The sequence below is a fragment of the Vipera berus genome (genome assembly GCF_964194415.1).
Source record: "Vipera berus genome assembly, chromosome: 1".
NCBI lineage: Eukaryota > Metazoa > Chordata > Lepidosauria > Squamata > Viperidae > Vipera > Vipera berus.
The window spans coordinates 360,846,444-360,864,969 of NC_138202.1; the positions used below are offsets into that span (position 1 = coordinate 360,846,444).

Sequence of the window (18,526 nt, forward strand, 5' to 3'; positions counted from 1 at the left end):
GCCGGAAGAGCCCCCTCCCTGCCTGCCTGGGCGGGGCCGGAAGCGGCGGCGGCCTCCCTCCCTCCTCCCTTCCGCGGCGGGCGGGCGGGCGAGGCAGCGGAAGGGCGGCCGGTGCCCGATGGAGGCGCCCCCCCCGCCGCTGCTCTTCTACGGCCAGGGCCGCCCCCCGCCCCAGCCGGGCCCCCCCGCCGCGGCCCCCCCGCCCGGAGCCGGACACGCAGCAGGTGAGGGGAGGGGGAGGGAGGGGGAGGGAGGGGGAGGAGCCGGGCCGCTCTTCCCGCCACCCGCCGCCCCCCCCTCCGCGGCCTGGCCTGACCTTCCCGCCGCCTCAGCCCGGCGCGGCCTCCCCGCCGCCAACGCCGCCGCCATGTTGGGCGAGCCGGCCTGGCCTTCCCCGGCGAGGCCTGCTGCGAGGGAGGGGCCGGGAGAGGGGCGGCCTGGGCACGGGGACTGCCCTCCGGCGGGCTCCAGGAGGGGGGGGGACTACAAGGCCCAGAAGGCCCCGCGCGGCAGGCTGGGAGCTCCGCCCCTGAGCGAGCGTGGCTGGCTGGGGGATTCTGGGAGTGGGAGTCCGCCCCTCTTAAAAGCAGGCTGGCTGGGGGATTCTGGGAGCGGGAGTCCACCCCTCTTAAAAGCAGGCTGGGTGGGGGATTATGGGAGTGGGAGTCCGCCCCTCTTAAAGCAGGCTGGCTGGGGGATTCTGGGAGTGGAAGTCCACCCCTCTTAAAGCATGGCTGGCTGGGGGATTATGGGAGTGGGAGTCCACCCCTCTTAAAAGCAGGCTGGGTGGGGGATTATGGGAGTGGGAGTCCGCCCCTCTTAAAAGCAGGTTGGCTGGGGGATTCTGGGAGTGAGAGTCCACCCCTCTTAAAGCATGGCTGGCTGGGGGATTATGGGAGTGGGAGTCCACCCCTCTTAAAAGCAGGCTGGCTGGGGGATTATGGGTGTGGGAGTCCGCCCCTCTTAAAGCAGGCTGGCTGGGGGATTCTGGGATTGGAAGTCCACCCCTCTTAAAGCAGGCTGGCTGGGGGATTATGGGAGTGGAAGTCCACCCCTCTTAAGGTATGCTGCCTGGGGGATTATGGGAGTGGGAGTCCATCCATCCATCTTAAACCTGCCAAGGGCCTGAAACGCTGGGCAGGCCTTCTCCAAGATGCCCAGTCCCTCGCTGGCCTTTCAGACCTCCCAACCGGACCCATAATCCCTCCAGCAGGCCCACAGTCTGGGGCTCAGCAGGAGGTCGAAGCGGGGGGGGGGGGGGAAGGGGAGCCCCCTGGAGGGTGCCTGGGGTGGGGTGTGCATGTGGGGCTGCAGCACCAGGCATTTTTATTGGTCTGGCTTTCTGCAGCCTCCGGGCTTTTGCACCAATTGTCCTTCCTGCTAAGCAGGCTGGGCAGTCCACACTATCCGCCGAACATGGGACTTGTAGTTGCATTCCTCTGGAAGGGGGTTGGGGTCTCTGTTTCCCACCCCTTTTGAGTTGAATGGAATGGTTCTTTCCCCCCCCCCCCCAAAAAAAATATCCCACCATTGATCCAAGTTCCTGGACATGGCTTAGAGAAGGTTTTTTTGTTCGTTTGATTACAAATTTGGCACCTTTAAGAGGGGTGGACTTCCACTCCCAGAATCCCTCAGCCAGCTTGCTTTAAGAGGGGTGGACTTCCACTCCCAGAATCCCCCAGCCATGCCCCAAGCACAGTGCACTCGGCTGTGTTACCACGAGTCCAGTCCACTAAGGTAGAGGTCTCCAAACTGGGGAACTTTTAAGAATTGTGGACTTTTTAACTCCCAGAATTCCCCAGTTAGCCATGCTAGCTAGGGAATTCTGGGAGTTGAAGTCCACAAGTCTTAAAAAGTGGCCGAGTTTGGAGAGCCCTGCATTAAGAGAACCTTGTTATGTGTTGCCATGGGGGGGGGAGAAGAACCATTGCAGCCAGGTGACCTGGGGGGGGGGGCAGGTAGAGCATGTTCTATGCACGGCAAGAGCTTGTGAATTTGGCCTGTTCTGCGCACACGGCTTGGACGCAACCAAACTGCCTTGCAGGTAGTCCTTGCCCTACGATCCAAATTTCCAAGGCTTGAAGTTTGAAAAACTGCGGCTTGGACCCAGCCGGTAGAGCTTGAAAGTCTCCCATCCCTTGTGTCGTGTTGTAATTGTTGGTCAGGAACTGGCAGCTCCCTGTTTGTGCCCGTCAGCCCAGGCGCTGAAATCTCAGCGAGACCACAAATGGGGCCCTCGGCACCCAGGTTGTGTCAAAAGAGCTTGCGAAGATCACCTGAAGAAATGTCGGCTGCCACCTGGTTCACACGCTGCGCTAAATGTCCCAATGGGGCCTGTCCGTTTTTTCTTGGTGTGTGTCGTTTGTGTGAACCAACCCACTTGGTGGTTTGTCGGCCATGTTTGTGGCTTCATGCGTTTCAGCCACTTTGGGCTTAGTTGGTTTTCCTTGACTTGCAAGCGCAGTTTGAGCCCAACATTTCTGTTGCTGAATGAGATAGTCGTTCAGCGAGCCTTGCCCCATTTTACAACCTTTCTCACAGCCGTTGTTAAGTTAGTCGCACGGTTGTGAGGAGAATCTGGGTTTCCCCAGCGACTTTGCTTATCAGGCAGTCTCAAGAGGGAATAACGTGATCTGGGAGACTGTGACCGTTGTAAGTGTGAAAAACGGTCCTAAGTTACTTTTTTGGGTGCCATTGCAACTTCAAACAGTCATTAAATGAATGGTTGTGATTTAATAATAGTAATAAAGCTGGAAGGGACCTTGGAGGTCATCTAGTCCAACCCCCTGTTCAGGCTGGAGACCGTAGACCATTTCAGACAAATAGCTGTCCAGTCTCCTCTTAAAAACTTCCCGTATTGGAGTATTCACCGCTTCTGGTGGCAGGTGGTTCCACTGATTAATTATTCTAACGGTCAGGAAGTTTCTCCGTAATTCCAGGTTGCTTATCTCTCTGGTTAGTTTCCATCTGTTGCTTCTTGTCCTGCCCTTCAGGTGCTTGAGAACTATATTTTATAAATTTAAAAATGCGTAGCTTTTAATAGCATTTTGTGGGATGAAAATGGATCTAGCAGGTCCTAAGTTTAGACTAACACAACTCCTTTCCTCAGTGAGCATTTCCCCCCCAAAAAACAACAATAAAAAGACACTTTCCTGAAAATTTGGGAAACTTGTTCCTTTTTGCAGAGCAGATGTTGCACAGCTGCATGGATTATTTTGGATAAATGGAACTCTAAATCTTTGGACTGTTTGGAGAGACCCTTGTCTCACTGGACAAGAAGAATATTAAGGAAATAATAATTAAAAAGCCCGTCTTAAGTTTAGGGAGTTTAGTTCTAAGCTTAAGGCCTGTTTCCACTTGAAATTCCCATGACATGAACGTCACATTTTGGACCGACTGCATTTGGGGGAACATTTTTATGGCTGGAAGTGACTTATCCTCATGAAGTAATAAACTAATCACGAAGGACGACAGGGAATCTGCTGGACAGAGCTTCAAAAATTATTTGAGGGGGGTGGGGAATGATCAAATAAATTCTGCTGATTTTTAAGGTGAGGTCATTATTGATCCGGAGCGCATCATCGTATCATTTAAGTCCTTAGCTCATGAAAATATTGATTGAGAAGATGCTGGCCAAATGAATCCAAAGCTTGGATGAAGTCTCATAAGTTGCTCCCCTTTAGGGGAGACCTATAATGTTGGGGTGGTCTCTGAGCTGGCTGGTTTTCTTGCAGACGTTTCACTACCAAACTACTTAACATCATCAGTGCTAAAATAGAGGGGGGGGGTGTGTGAAGAAGAGAAGGAAGACTGTGGGGTCTTTGGTGCTCTCTGAGCTGGCTGGTTTTCTTGCAGACATTTCATTACCAAACATAGGGAACTGTTGCTGGAATTGGGTATGTGTAGTTTAACGAAGAGAAGGGTGAGGGGTGACGTGATAGCAGCGTTCCAGGATCTCAAGGGCTGCCCCAAAGAAGAGGCAGTCAAGCTGATCTCCAAAGCGCCCGAAGGCAGGAGAAGAAGCAACGGAGGGAAACTAATCAAGGAGAGAAGCAACCTAGAACTAAGGAGAAACTTCCTGACAGTTAGAACAATTAACCTGTGGAACAACCTGCCTCCAGAAGCTGTGAATGCTCCAACACTGGAAGTTTTTAAGAAGAGACCGGACAGCCATTTGCCTGAAATGGTATAGGGTTTCCTGCCTGAGCAGGGGGTTGGACTAGATGACCTCCAAGGTCCCTTCCAACTTCTTCTTCTTCTTCTTCTTCTTCTTCTTCTTCTTCTTCTTATTATTATTATTATTATTATTATTATTATTATTATTATTATTATTATATAACTTCATCAGTGCAAGAAAACCACCCAGCTCAGAGATGACATAAGGACCCCATAGTCCTCCTTCTCTCCCCCCCCCCACAAACCCCACTCCCTTCTAGCACTGATGATGTTGCCTAGTTGGGTCATGAAACGTCTGCAAGAAAACCACCCAGCTCAGAGAGCACCAAGGACCCCACAGTCTTCCTCCTCCTCCTCTTCCTCCTCCCTTCTAGCACTGATGACGTTCCCTAGTTGGGTCATGAAACATCTGCAAGGAAACTTATCAAACTCATCACTGAGGACCCCACAGCCCTTCCTCATCCTCCCACTGATGATGGTACCTAGATGGGTCATGAAGCATCTGCAAGGAGACCAAACTCAGAGAGCACCAAGGACCCCACAGTCCCTCCTCCTCCTAACCCCCCCCTTTTAGCACTGATAATGTTACTCAATTGGATAATGAAATGTCTGCAAGAAAACCACCAAGCTCAGCACCAAAGACCCCACAGTCCTTCCTCCTCCTCCTCCTCCTCCCTCCTTCTAGTGCTGATGACACCTAGATGGGTCATGAAACGTCTGCAAGAAGACCACCAAGCTCAGAGAGCACCAAGGACCCCTCCTTTCAATCCTGAGCCGCACACATCCTTTCCTACCGGTACCCCTAATGACGTTTTATGACCTTTGTGGATTAGGTCAAAGACGTGTCCCTCGACCTGGGGCCCTCCCAAAGCCTTGGGATTCCCACTCTCTTCATCCCTTGCCAGCCTGGCAGTTGCGGCCGATGGACTTCGTAGTCCAGCACTCCTCCAGAAGAGGAGACGACACTGGTGTTTTGCTTCCTTGCCAGACTTGCGCGGCGAGACTCCCAAACTCCGGGAGAGTTGACCCTTGGGAGTAGGGCTCACGCTTTGCAACTTTTGAGATGGGTGGACCTCAATTCCCAGAATTTCCCACCTTATAATCAGCAGGATTGATTGGATCCTTCTCCAAAGTAACTTTTTACAGCTCACGGTCCAGAAAGGTCCTCTGGGAGCTTTGTGATTAGCTGTCTGTGATTATTCCATGACTACAAGTCACGTCCAATCATAAAAATGTTCTCTTAAATCGGGGGTCTTCCCACTTGGCCCTTTGATGACTTGCGGACTTCAACTCCCAGAATTCCTCAGCCAGGATGCTTTAAGACAGGGGTCTTCCAACTTGGCCCTTTGATGACTTGTGGACTTCAACTCCCAGAATTCCTCAGCCAGGATGCTTTAAGACAGGGGTCTTCCAACTTGGCCCTTTGATGACTGGTGGACTTCAACTCCCAGAATTCCTCAGCCAGGATGCTTTAAGACAGGGGTCTTCCAACTTGGCCCTTTGATGACTGGTGGACTTCAACTCCCAGAATTCCTCAGCCAGGATGCTTTAAGACAGGGGTCTTCCAACTTGGCCCTTTGATGACTGGTGGACTTCAACTCCCAGAATTCCTCAGCCAGGATGCTTTAAGACAGGGGTCTTCCAACTTGGCCCTTTGATGACTGGTGGACTTCAACTCCCAGAATTCCTCAGCCAGGATGCTTTAAGACAGGGGTCTTCCAACTTGGCCCTTTGATAATGCCCAGAGCCACAGGCATAAGAGGGACAGCTATTCAGGTAGTCCTCCACTTACAACCATTTGTTTAGCGACCAAGTTGCAGCAGCACGGGGGGGGGGGAAAAACCAGTTCTTGCATTTAGTGTCCCTTTGAAGCAGTCCCTTGGACACAGGTTTAAAATTCGGGCCCTTGGCAACTGGTGTGTGTTTAAGGATGCTGTCAGCGTCACAGGATTGCCCTTTTGAGACCTTCCCACAAGCCAAGTCAAAAGGGGGAACCTTACGATTCATTTAACAACCGCGACCAAAAAGGTAACAAAATCAAATGCAGCTCATTTGATCACCATCTTTCCTTACAGGCAGAAATTTGGGTCCCAGATGACCTGCCAAATTAAATTCCCTCAACTTAGAACAAGTTTTTCCCCCCCTCTGCCAGTCTTAAAAGGTTGCAGAAACTCACACTAGGCAATTTGGAGACCAGTCAAAGAAGATCCACTTTGGGCCAAAGCTTAAAATGTGGAGATCCGGCGCTGATTCCCACCCACCCCCAGACAGTTTTTCACCATCAAGGTTCACTTTAGGTGCCTCTAAAGCAGAACAGAATAACAGAGCTGGAAGGGACCTTGGAGGTCATCTAGTCCAGCCCCCTGCTCAGGCAGGAAACCCTGTACCATTTCAGACAAATGCCTATCCGGTCTCTTCTTAAAAACTTCCAGTGTTGGAGCATTCACCACTTCTGGAGGCAGGTGGTTCCTCTGGTTAATTGTTCTCACTGTCAGGAAGTTTCTCCTTAGTTCCAGGTTGCTTCTCTCCTTGATGAGTTTCCATCCGTTGCTTCTTGTCCTGCCTTCAGGCGCTTTGGAGGATAGCTTGACTGCCTCTTCTTTGGGGCAGCCCCTGAGATACTGCAAGACTCCTATCATGTCACCCCTGGTCCTTCTCTTCATCAAACTGGACATTCCCAATTCCAGCAACCGTTCCTTGTATGTTTGAGCCTCCAGTCCCCTGATCCTCTTTCTTGCTCTTCTCTGCACTCTTTCCAGAGTCTCAAGATCTTTTTTACACCGTGGTGACCAAAACGGGATGGTGTATTCCAAGCGTGGCCTTACCAAGGCCTTGTAAAGTGGTATTAATATTTCACGTGATCCTGATTCTCTCCCTCTGTTAATGCAGCCTAGCAACGTGTTGGCTTTTTTGGCAGTTGCAGCACAGGGCTGGCTCTTGTTTAAGGGATCATCCACTAGGACTTGGAGATCCCTCTCACAGTTGGTACTATTGAGCCAGGTACCCCCTATACCAGGGGTAGGCAACCTCGGCTCTTTTATGACTCGTGGACTTCAACTCCCAGAATTCATGAGCCAGCTTGGCTGGCTCAGGAATTCTGGGAGTTGAAGTCCACAAGTCATAAAAGAGCCGAGGTTGCCTACCCCTGCCCTATACTATACTTGTGCATTTGGTTTTTCTTGCCTAAATGTAGAACTTGACTTTTTCCACCATTGAATTTCATGTTGTTAGATAGCGCCCAGTGTTCAAGTCTCTCTAGATCAGGGGTCTTCAAACTTGGCCCTTTTATGACTTATGGACTTCAACTCCCAGAATTCTGGGAGTTGAAGTCCACAAGTCATAAAAGGGCCAAGTTTGAAGACCCCTGGTCTAGATTGTTCTGTATCTTAAGCCTGTCTTCTGGAGCGTTGGTTATTCCTGCCAGCTTGGTGTCCTCTGTGAATTTGATGATTTTGCTTGTTAGAAGGTGGGAAAGGGGGATCACGTGACTCCAGCACACGACAACCGTCATAAGTACGAGCCAGTTGCCCAGCAGCCGAATTTTGATCACCTGACCGTGGGACTGCTGCGACGGTTGTAAGTGTGAAAGGCGCCATAAGTCACTTTTCCCCAGGGCCGTTCTAACTTCAAACAGCCACGAAATGAACTGTTGTAACTCGAGGATTAACTGCACACATCTCCCAGAAACGGACAGCCCTTTCCTTGCCGTCCTCACCGGCAACATGTTTCTCCTCCGTTCCTCTCACCTCTGCAGATCGGAGGAGTTCCGGTTCCTGGACGCTGTTGGGTGCCCAGATTTATTTTCGGTTTGAAATTTGCCCTAGGGCAGGAGTTTTATTATCTGCATCCTCCAGAATCCATTTGCACCTTCCTGTCTCTGTGCCGGAACGTCTTCCTTCTCCTCGTCCTGTCCTGGATGCGGCGTGGGCCCAATTTGAGCGAGGCCACTGCAAAAGGGATAGAGCAGGCTTGCACACGGGGAGTGGGGGGGGAGAGACACTTTCTCAGCAAGCCTGTATTGGCAGTTTGGGGCGTGCAGGGCCTTAAGGCAGGGGGTCTTCCAAATTGGCCCTTTGATGACTGGTGGACTTCAACTCCCAGAATTCCTCAGCCAGGCAAGTGTGCCTGGCTGAGGAATTCTGGGAGTTGAAGTCCACCAGTCATCAAAGAGCCAAGGTTCCCCACCCAAGCTCTAGAGCAGGGGTCTTCCAACGTGGCCCTTTGATGACTGGTGGACTTCCACTCCCAGAATTCCCCAGCCTGGATGCTTTAAGATGGGGAGACTTCCAATTCCCTGGATGGAGAATTCTGGGAGTGGAAGTCCATACCTCTTAAAAGGTGCAAAGTCTGTAATGGACACTTTAAGGCAGCGGTCTTCCAACTTGGCCCTTGGATGACTTGTGGACTTCAACTCCCAGAATTCCTCAGCCAGACCCCTGTTTTACATGGATGAGCAGAAGCGTAAACTCCTGATTTTAAGGAATGGATTCAAGAGATGCGTTCTTTACACTATTAGTTTTTGAAGTGTCTGCTCTCTTTTTGAGGGAGATGGATGGTCTAGAAATGCAGAATATAAACCAATACATACCTAGACCAGGGGTGTCCAAGCTTGGCCCCTTTAAGACTTGTGGACTTCGGCTCCCAGAATTCCTCAGCCAGCGTGCCTTAAGCCTTTGCGGCGTGTCTTGTGGGGTGGGGGGGTGTCTTCCAAATACCTTCTATGAGCTTGCAGGCCTCTAATCTTCCGCTCTTCCCTTTCTGCAGATTATGGCGAAGTCAACGGGACCGTCGGCGACCGAGAACCCTTCCTGACATCTCCCGGTGCCGGTGACTTGCCAGGCCCCGTTTCCGTGGTCCCCAACAGCCAGCCCGGCAGGGAGCTTAGCCTGGCTCTCAAGCCGACGGCGAAAGGCGGCATGTTCGTTAAAGCTGGCCTGAAGACCAAGACCTTCACCCTGAAGAGCGGCCTGGACAGGAAGAACGAGCGATGCAACGAGAGCGGAGGCCGAGAGGGTCAGCCTTGGGACAAAGCCGAGATGCACCCCGTCGCCAACGGCATCCCGGCCAACGGCTCTGAGTACATTACCAACGGTTGCGCCGGCAAAGGGGCCGACAACGACGGCAGCGGCTCGGAGAGCGGCTACACCACCCCCAAGAAGCGGAAAGGACGGCGCAACAGCGCCAAGGGCTGTGAGAACCTGAGTCTGGGGCAGGAGAAGATCGTGCCCTGCAGCTCGGTCCCGGCTGTGAAGCTGGAGCCGGAGCCATTCAGGGCCGACGGTGGCGGGGACCCAAAGGCCGGCCCTCGGCTGGATGGCCTCAAGCCCGCATGGAAGTGTGAGCAGCCCCCGGGGGCCCTGGGGGCGGGCCGCGGGAAGCCAGTCGGAGTCACGGACATGCTTCGGAAGGCCGCGGATGCCAAAGTCGGACCGGCCGGCAAAAAGTTTGAGGAGCGTCCTAAAGGGAAGCACGCCTTGGTGTCGTCCTCGAAGGAAGATTCTTGGACACTGTTTAAGCCGCCCCCGGTTTTCCCCGTGGACAACAGCAGCGCCAAGATCGTTCCCAAGATCAGTTACGCCAGCAAAGTGAAAGAGAACCTCAACAAGGCGGTTCCTTCGCTCTCCTCCTCCTCCTCCTCCTCCTCTTCCTCGTGTTCCTCTTCTGCAGGGGAGGTCCCGGCCCAGCCCTCCACCCGCCTCCCCCAGGTCCCCATGTCCGCCATGAAGTCCGTTACATCGGGCAGCTTTTCCAACGGGCCGCTCTTGGCAGGGGCTGACCGCGGGGGGTGCCCGGCCGGGGTGCAGGCCCTGCTGGTGCCAGCTGCTAGTACTGTCCTTTCGGCCTCTCCCAAGCTGGCCTGCCAGGACGCCGGTCCCTCCGCGGTCGCCCCAGAGCAGCCGAAGTCGAGTCTTTTCATCTACCCCTCCAGTATGCACGGCCTGTTTAGCGTGGCTGAGTCTCCCTTCCTGGCCACGCAGCAAAACCTGGGCGATATCTTCCAGAACCAGTGGGGGTTATCGTTTATAAACGAGCCCAGCGCGGGCCCGGAGACTTCTTCGGCCAGGAAACCGACGGACACCAAGGGGGCCGACGTGACCTTCCAGGGCTCCTTCCCCGCCACGTCGGTTCCTCGCCGGGCTGAGACGCCTCCCGTCGGACCCGAACCGCCGGCCTTCCCCAAGGCCTACGAGCTAGCCAAACGGACTAGTCCCCAGCTGTTGGGCGGCCTCTTAAAGCTGGGGGCCGCTGGGGAGGAGAGCGAGCTGCTGTTAGAGCCCCACCTGCCAGGGGGCCTGCCCCAGGCTGAGCCGGGGGGGTCGGGGGCCTTTGTGTTCCTCGCCAAGGACTACCGCGTGGAAAGTTGCTCGTCTTCGCCTACGAACACTTTGTTAGTCTCCACCAAAGAGCAGAGCGCCCCCAGCAGTCTAGAAAGGAAAGCCAGCTGGGGGGAGTTTGACCTGCGGGCAGCTGTTCTATATCACATCCAAGGTAATGGCTTCCTTCCCCCCTCCTCGCTGGGAGGGACTCCGCTCCCCATCAGCCCCAGCCATTCTAGAGCACTGCCGTCCAGCTTAAGGTTGAAGGAAGGGTTTGGGCCCCTTTGGCCTCCCTGGGGTCCGGGAGCTGGAGAGGGTGGGGCAGTCATACAGGTAGCCCTCACTTTTAAGACCACGATGGAGCCTGAAATTTCAGTTGCTAAGCGAGACGGTTGTTAAGTGAGTTTTGCCCCATTTTACAGATGTTCTTGCCACAGTTGTTAAGGGAACTTGCATCTGTTAAGTTAGTCACAGGGTTGTTAAGCGAATCTGGCTTCCCCCGTTGACTTTTGTTTGTCAGGAGGTTGCAAAAGGGGGGGGGTGTCACGTGACCCTCCCCAGGACGCTGCGGCCATCATAAATACGAGCCAGTTGCCAAGCCAGGTCCCCATTTTGATCAGGTGACCCTGGGGCACCACAACCGTCATAAATGTGAGTCGGCTGCCAAGTGTGTGAATTTTGATCACGTATCCTTGGGGATGGTGCAACGGTCGTAAGTCTGAAAAACGGTCATAACTCACATTTTTCAGTGCTGTTGTAACTGAACAGTCGCTAAAGGAACGGTTGTAAGTTGAGGACTACTATCTATTTCTCCACCCCTCTCAAATTGTCACCCTTTTTAAAGCCCCCAATTCCCATTTTACCGAGGGCAGTGCTGAGACCACTAGGGGCTGCAGCCCTCCCTCGAGCTGAGTCTTTCTGGAGGAAGGTGCAGAAATGGGAGGGGTCCTTCAAAGGCGGGTTGGACTCTCAGCCCCTCTCTTGCTGGGTGGGGACCCCGAGAGTGGGGATATTTGAGGGGTGGGCTTTGGAAATTATTCATTATCAAAGCACCCAGTGGGAGGAATAGGATCAGTACATAATTACAGCTGGTCCTTGACCCTTCCGTCCGCTTCATTTAGTGACTGAAGTTCACCACCACACTGGAAAAAGTGACTTTGACTGGTCTCCAACACTTAGAGCCGTCGCAGCATTCCCACAATCCAACTTTGGGCCATTTGGCAAGTAGGGTGTATTTAGCATGGTGACAGTGCGCTGGGATCCCCTGATCCCCAATTGCCACCTTCCCAGCCAGCAAAGTCAATGGGGAAAGCTGAATTTTCGTAACAACCGCAGTGATTTGATCCAACAATCGTGGCCAAAAGGTGGTAGAATCCAGCAGGCCTCACTTAGCAGGGGGGAATTCTGGGCCCTTAATAACAACTGTGTTGGTTGGGTGGTCAACGCAAGCGTTCATTGTGTATTGCAGGGAAGGGTGTGTGCTGCTGCCAGCAAGGGCTTGTCAGCCTGGGAAAGAGGGTCAGGTTGAACCACGGCCTGTTTTTCTGCCTGCCCCTTGTGAGGTGGAGAGTGAGCTGAGCCCTGGGGGTCTTGGTCAAGGACAGACCCTCCCCCCTGTCCAGCCAGCAGAAGGCCTGCTGAAGTCCTCGATAGGGACGGGGCCTATAAAATGGGCAGGGGGGGGGTCTTTTTGTGAGAGGCTGGCCTTTTCTGGCGGGTGTAACTGCGGGTGGGGGTCCCTTTGGCCGAGAAGCCCTCCGGTCCCTGCCTACCGGAGTGGGGCTCCCCTTTCTGCTATCCAGGTTCTGGCTCCTGCAGGACTGGCGTTCCTACGATGGGTTTTTTATTTTAGTTCTTTATGATTTTTATAAATAAGCCCAAGTGAGTCCTCCTTCCACTTCCTCTTTTCCACACAACAACAACCCTGTGAGGTGGTTGGGCTGAGAGAGGAGGACTGACCCAAGGTCTCCTAGCTGGCTTTCAGGCCTGAGGCAGGATCAGAACTCAAAGCCTCCTGGTGATTGGCCCAGAGTCACCCAGCCAGCTTTCCTGCCTAGGGCGTGACTAGAATTCCCACTCTCCTGGTGATTGGCCCAGAGTCACCCAGCCAGCTTTCCTGCCTAGGGCGTGACTAGAATTCCCACTCTCCTGGTGATTGGCCCAGAGTCACCCAGCCGGCTTTCCTGTCTAGGGCGGGACTAGAATTCCCATTCTCCTGGTGATTGACCCAAAGTCACCCAGCCGGCTTTCCTGCCTAGGGCGGGACTAGAATTCCCACTCTCCTGGTAATTGGCCCAGAGTCACCCAGCCGGCTTTCCTGCCTAGGGCGGGACTAGAATTCCCACTCTCCTGGTAATTGGCCCAAAGTCACCCAGCCGGCTTTCCTGCCTAGGGCGGGACTAGAATTCCCACTCTCCTGGTGATTGGCCCAGAGTCACCCAGCCGACTTTCCTGCCTAGGCCGGGACTAGAATTCCCTGTCTCCTGGCGATTGACCCAAAGTCACCCAGCCGGCTTTCATGCCTAAGGCGGGACTAGAACTCCCAGGCTCCAGGTTTCTAGCCTGGTGCCTTAATGGCTGGACCAAACTGCAGCGCCTAGGTCAGTGGTAGGCAACCTCGGCTCTTTTATGACTCATGGACTTCAACTCCCAGAATTCCTGAGTCAGCTGACTCAGGAATTCTGGGAGTTAAAGTCCATGAGTCATAAAAGAGCCGAGGTTGCCTACCCCTGGCCTAGGTGCTTTTGCTCGGTCCCCTTGTGTGCCCTCCGTCCTTGATTTATAGCTCAGCACACCTGGGCCGTTGGGGGGACTGACGGCTACCTGGCGCGGGCGTTTCCCTTGGGTCTCCTCTAACCTGCTTGGTGCAGCCTCTCCCAAAGGGGTCAGCCTGGCCTTGGGAATGGATCCATTGATGGAGGAATGGGACACCAGCTGGCTGGTTGACCAATGGCCGAAGCCTGGCCGGGATGGCTGTGGGCTATCTGGGCCTCCTTCCACGGTGGCTCAGTGGGTTGGGACGCTGAGCTTGTCGATCAGAAGGTCGGCAGTTTGGCGGGTCAAATCTCGAGTGCCGCGTAACAGAGTGAGCGCCTGTTACTCGTCCCAGCTTCTGCCAACCTAGCAGTTCGAAAGCACGTAAAAAATGCAAGTAGAAAAATAGGGACCACTCCAGTGGGAAGGGAACAGCGTTCCGTGCGCCTTTGGCGTCTAGTCATGCCGGCCACATGACCACGGAGACGTCCTCGGACAAGCGCTGGCTGTTCGGCTTTGAAACGGAGGTGAGCACCGGCCCCTAGAGTCGGAAACGACTAGCACGCACATGCGGGGGAACCTTTACCTTTTTAGTGGCCCCTTTAGGACCTGTGGACTTCAACTCCCAGAATTCCTCAGCCAGTCCACAGGTCTTAAAGGGGCCATAGTTCCGACCCCCTTGCTTTGGTAGAGCAGAACGCTAGTCTCCAAGGGCAGCCCATCCAACTGCAGCCGACTGGCTCAAAGGAAGACTGTGGCCCTTGGCATAACTTGGGCCGTCTTACCAATTGTGCTTGGGGGTTAGGGTTAGGGTGGGGAATTCTGGGAGTTGGGAATCCAAGGTTGGGCATCCCTGTCTAGACTCTCCTGCTTCAGCAGGTGTGTGTGGGTGGGTGTGTTGGATGGACTAGAAGACCTCCGAGGTCCCTCCCGGCTCTGTCCTTCAGTTCGCAACGTCCACAGCGTCAAGAGGTCGGGTAATTCGCAGTTTGCCCCTTTCTCACAACTCAGTTTCACACTCCCCCACGTGACAGCAGAACTTGCCTGCCTGGCTTGCGAGCCGACCGGCCCTTGTGTAAAGACTCCCGATCCTCACTTAACAACCGGAATATAGCTAAGTCCTCGACTTACGGCCATTCGTTTGAAGTTGCAACGGGTTGGGGTGGGGAAAAAGCCACTCGTGACCGTTTCTACCTTACGACCGTTGCCCCATCCCGTGGTCGCGTGATCAGAATTTAGACGCTTGGCAACCGGCTCACGTTTACGACAGTTGCAGCGTCCTGGGTTCACAGTCACTAGTGGACTTCAAGTCCCAGAATTCCTCAGCCAGGCACACGTGCCTGGCTGAGGAATTCTGGGAGTTGAAGTCCACAAGTCATCAAAGGGCCAAGTTGGAAGACCGCTGCCTTAAAGTGTCCATTACAGACTTTGCACCTTTTAAGAGGTATGGACTTCCACTCCCAGAATTCCCCATCCAGGGAATTGGAAGTCTCCCCATCTTAAAGCATCCAGGCTGGGGAATTCTGGGAGTGAAAGTCCACCAGTCATAAAAGGGCCACGTTGGAAGACCCCTACTCTAGAGCTTGGGTGGGGAACCTTGGCTCCTTTATGACTGGTGGACTTCAACTCCCAGAATTCTTCAGCCAAGCATGTTGGCTAAGGAATTCTGGGAGTTGAAGTCCACAAGTCTTACAAGGGCCAAGTTTGGAGGCCCCTGCCTTAACAGCTATGGCAAAACTGGTCGTAAAATGGGGCCAAACTCACAACCGCCGCCTTGCGTGGCAGTGGCCGCGTTGGGCTCCCTTGGTGTCGTAAGTGAGCGGTGGGGCCGCTGTGGCTAACAATGGGGTCATATGGGGCATCCCCTTGTATGACTGCCTTTCGTAGTGACGGGAATTCCCATCCCGGTTTTTCCCGTGCTTGAGTGAGGACCGCCTGCACGATCAAAAACATTAACTGCAGTTTCTCTCCTTTTCTTTTTGTTGCAGAAATGGAATCTATTTGTAATTTGCAAAAGCGAGGTAAGGGTTTCCCTGCTTCAGGCCTCCTTCACAGGAGCGAGCGCAGTGGGAGGTTTGGGGTGGACCACTGAGGGGTGGGGAATTCTGGGAGTTGAAGGCCACGGCCCTTAAGGCGGGGGAATTCTGGGAGTTGAAGGCCATGGCCCTTAAGGCGGGGGAATTCTGGGGGTTGATGGCCACAAGTCTTAAGGCGGGGGAATTCTGGGGATTGAAGGCCACAAGTCTTAAGGCGGGGGAATTCTGGGAGTTGAAGGCCATGGCCCTTAAGGCGGGGGAATTCTGGGGGTTGATGGCCACAAGTCTTAAGGCGGGGGAATTCTGGGGATTGAAGGCCACAAGTCTTAAGGCGGGGGAATTCTGGGAGTTGAAGGCCATGGCCCTTAAGGCGGGGGAATTCTGGGGGTTGACGGCCACAAGTCTTAAGGCGGGGGAATTCTGGGGATTGAAGGCCACAGCCCTTAAGGTGGGGGAATTCTGGGAGTTGAAGGCCACAGCGCTTAAGCCTGGGGAATTCTGGGAGTTGAAGTCCGTAAATTTTAAAGCTGGCCAGGGAATTCTGGGACTTGAAGTCCGTAAATCTTAAAGCTGGCTGGGGAATGCTGGGACTTGAAGTCCATAAGCCTTAGGAATTCTGGGACTTGAAGTCCACAGGTCTCAAAGAGGCCAAGTTTGGCAACCCCTGACTTAACGGAGCGGACTCTTGGTGTGGTGGGGGGGGCGCAGGACAGCCAGGCTGGCCGCCCGTTTCACTCGGACCCTGTTCTTCCTTTTCCAGACCCCAAACGGATAATCACTTACGCTGAAGGCCTGGACACCCCCAGCACCTGAGCTGCAGCCGGACGGTTTCCACTGGGCCCGTGGCCAGCCCCGTGGGCTGTCCCCAACGGGGGGGAGGGGGGCGTCGCTGGTCAGCTCCGGCCGTCTGACTCCGAACCGCAGGATCATCTCTTCTCGTGTGTGTGTGTGTGTGTGTGTGTGTATACCGACGCACGCCCGCCTGACACAACACCTGCTTGGCAGAGACTCCTGCCAGGTTATTTAAACCCCACTTCGAAATGGCCGGAATCTTTGCCAGATATTCTCCTTTTTTTCCCCCCTTCCTCCCCCTTTCATTTTTTCCTTTTCCTTTCTTTTCTTTTTTTTCCTCTTCCTCTTTAAAACAACAAGAAAAAAAAGAGAAAAAAATCCACACGCGGGTAGAGGCTTAGCTTGTCCCCGTAGCTCTTGAGCATCGCGAGCAGAAGCGTGTCGGGTTTTTCGTCGTCGTGGTTTTGGTTTTTTTGGCGGGGTGGGGGCTTTGCAATTGTCGGTAACCCACTTAAACCAGGAAGAAACTCTTCCGAACCCCACTTTTGTTCGCTGGGTGGGGGGTGGGGAGGAATTAACCTTGAATCCTCACGTCTCCCCGCCACCGCCGCCACCCTGGCAAAAAAAGGGGGGGGCGAGAGTGGAATTTGGACGTTGGCCCAAAGACCGGGTTCCCCTTTGGGGTGGGGGGAGTTGGGGCTGATGTTTTTGCGAAGATACATCTACCCCTCGAAGCCCTTGAGCGTGGTTGGCGGGGCGGAGCGACGGAGCTTTGTTTTAATGCGGTATCCAGGGTTGGGGTGTGAGTGTGTGTCTGTGTGTGTGTTTGTGTGACTCACTGGACTCTCCTTCCATCCTTTTAACATGGGTTAACCCCTCTCCCCCCCCCCCCAGAATCAGGCCAAAAAAAAAACAAAACAAAACTGGATCTATTCTGAGTTTTGCCTCCTGCAATTCTTTGGCGTAGGCAAATGCTCTCTTTTGTGCTAACCGCGCGCACCGCATGTGTGAACACGTGGATTCTCCCCCCACCCCACCCCCCCCATGCACGTGGCAACTGGTAACAGGAGTTAATTTATAAAAGTTAAACTGAACCAGCTTCTCTTCCCCCCCTTCCCCTTCCCCTTCTCCTGGGTGGGGTGTGCCTCCCCCTCATTTCCCTCCCCCCCCCCCCCAAGCCTGCTTTCTCACCCTGGTGCAAACTCTGGACATCACAGACACACACACACGCTGAGTGTGTGTGTGGGGGTCTTCTGAGGATGGGCTCCGGATTTGCATTTGCGGTCTCTGTTGTTTGTTCTGACCCGTTTCCTCCCCCCCCCCCCCCGAATGGCGAAGTTTGCGTGATTCGCACCCAAATCGTTTTTTAAAGAATTCCTTCGGGTTGCGTTTTTGTGTGCTGGAGCAGGCAGGGTCCGGGGTGGGCGGGTGGGTGGGTGGGCTTGGGTACGTCCACCGCTGCAGTTAGGTCTGAGGAGGGGGTCTTGGATCAGAAGCTGTTCTACCCCTCCCACCCACCCCCCCACCCCCAAATAAGACCAAAGGACACGCAAGGGCTTTTGAACCCCACGTCGGGCTTTCCCAGACAATGCCCAGATGTGGCTGGACCCCTACAGAAGTTGTGTGTGTGTGTGTGTGTGTGTGTGTGTGTGTGTGTGTGGCGAGGGGGGGGGGAATTTACACATTTGGATCTCCTGAAGCTCTTTCCAGGGTGGGGGAGGGGCGTCTCCATCTCTCAAGTGGGGAAGGGTCCGCCGCGGTTTTAAATTTTTGTCCTTTTTCTGCGCCTTTAACGCGTCTCTGAAAAATGGTTCCCGAGATTGATTTTTTTCCCCCCTGCTTTTATTTTGCTAGGATTTACTGCTGGTCTTACTGCTTCTGTCCCTGCTTCCTGCCCCTCTCCCTCCCCCCCCCCCCCGATGCCCCCCAGGATTAAGTTGCACATCATGATGGACCCAACTCTGATCCTTACCCTCCCCCCCAAAAAATTAAACCTCTATTTTCCTGTTCCCCAAATAGAATTTAATTATAATCCCATATTAAGACGGTATAGAGGGGGGGGATTTGATCTGTTCCTTCTCGACTATGGACAAAATACTCCCCCCTCCCCATTACGTGTAAACTTCCCTTCTTTTAAACTTTCCTCTCTCTTTTCTTTTTCTTTTTCTTTTTTTTGGGAAAATCCTTTCGCCAAAGCCTTGACCGCTGATTAAACAGAAACTCTTCTTTTAACCCTCCTTCTTCTTCCTTGAATTTTGTGATAATTGGGGCTGGGGGGAAAAATAATGTATAGAGGGGGTGCGTGCGTGCGCGTGCGTGTCTTGTGTGTAAAGAGTACTGTGCTGTAGCATAAACCAAACCTGGACAGATTTGAAGACGTGGGAATGACGGGGAAAGGAGGAAGGGGTGGGGGTGGGGGTCTTAAGAGGGGAGTTTTGGTCCACAGAAAAC

The 18,526-nt window shown here is 53.8% G+C and overlaps 1 protein-coding gene across 1 annotated transcript; it reads left to right on the forward strand.

Annotated features, from left to right (window-relative positions):
* NUFIP2 (nuclear FMR1 interacting protein 2) lies at positions 1-18,312 on the forward strand. Its single transcript, XM_081338004.1, has 4 exons — positions 1-224; positions 8,941-10,665; positions 15,236-15,268; positions 16,044-18,312. Exons 1-4 carry the CDS (start codon positions 119-121, stop codon positions 16,094-16,096), a joined length of 1,917 nt encoding a protein of 638 aa, XP_081194130.1. The 5' UTR covers positions 1-118; the 3' UTR covers positions 16,097-18,312.
* Positions 18,313-18,526: the final 214 nt, after the last annotated feature.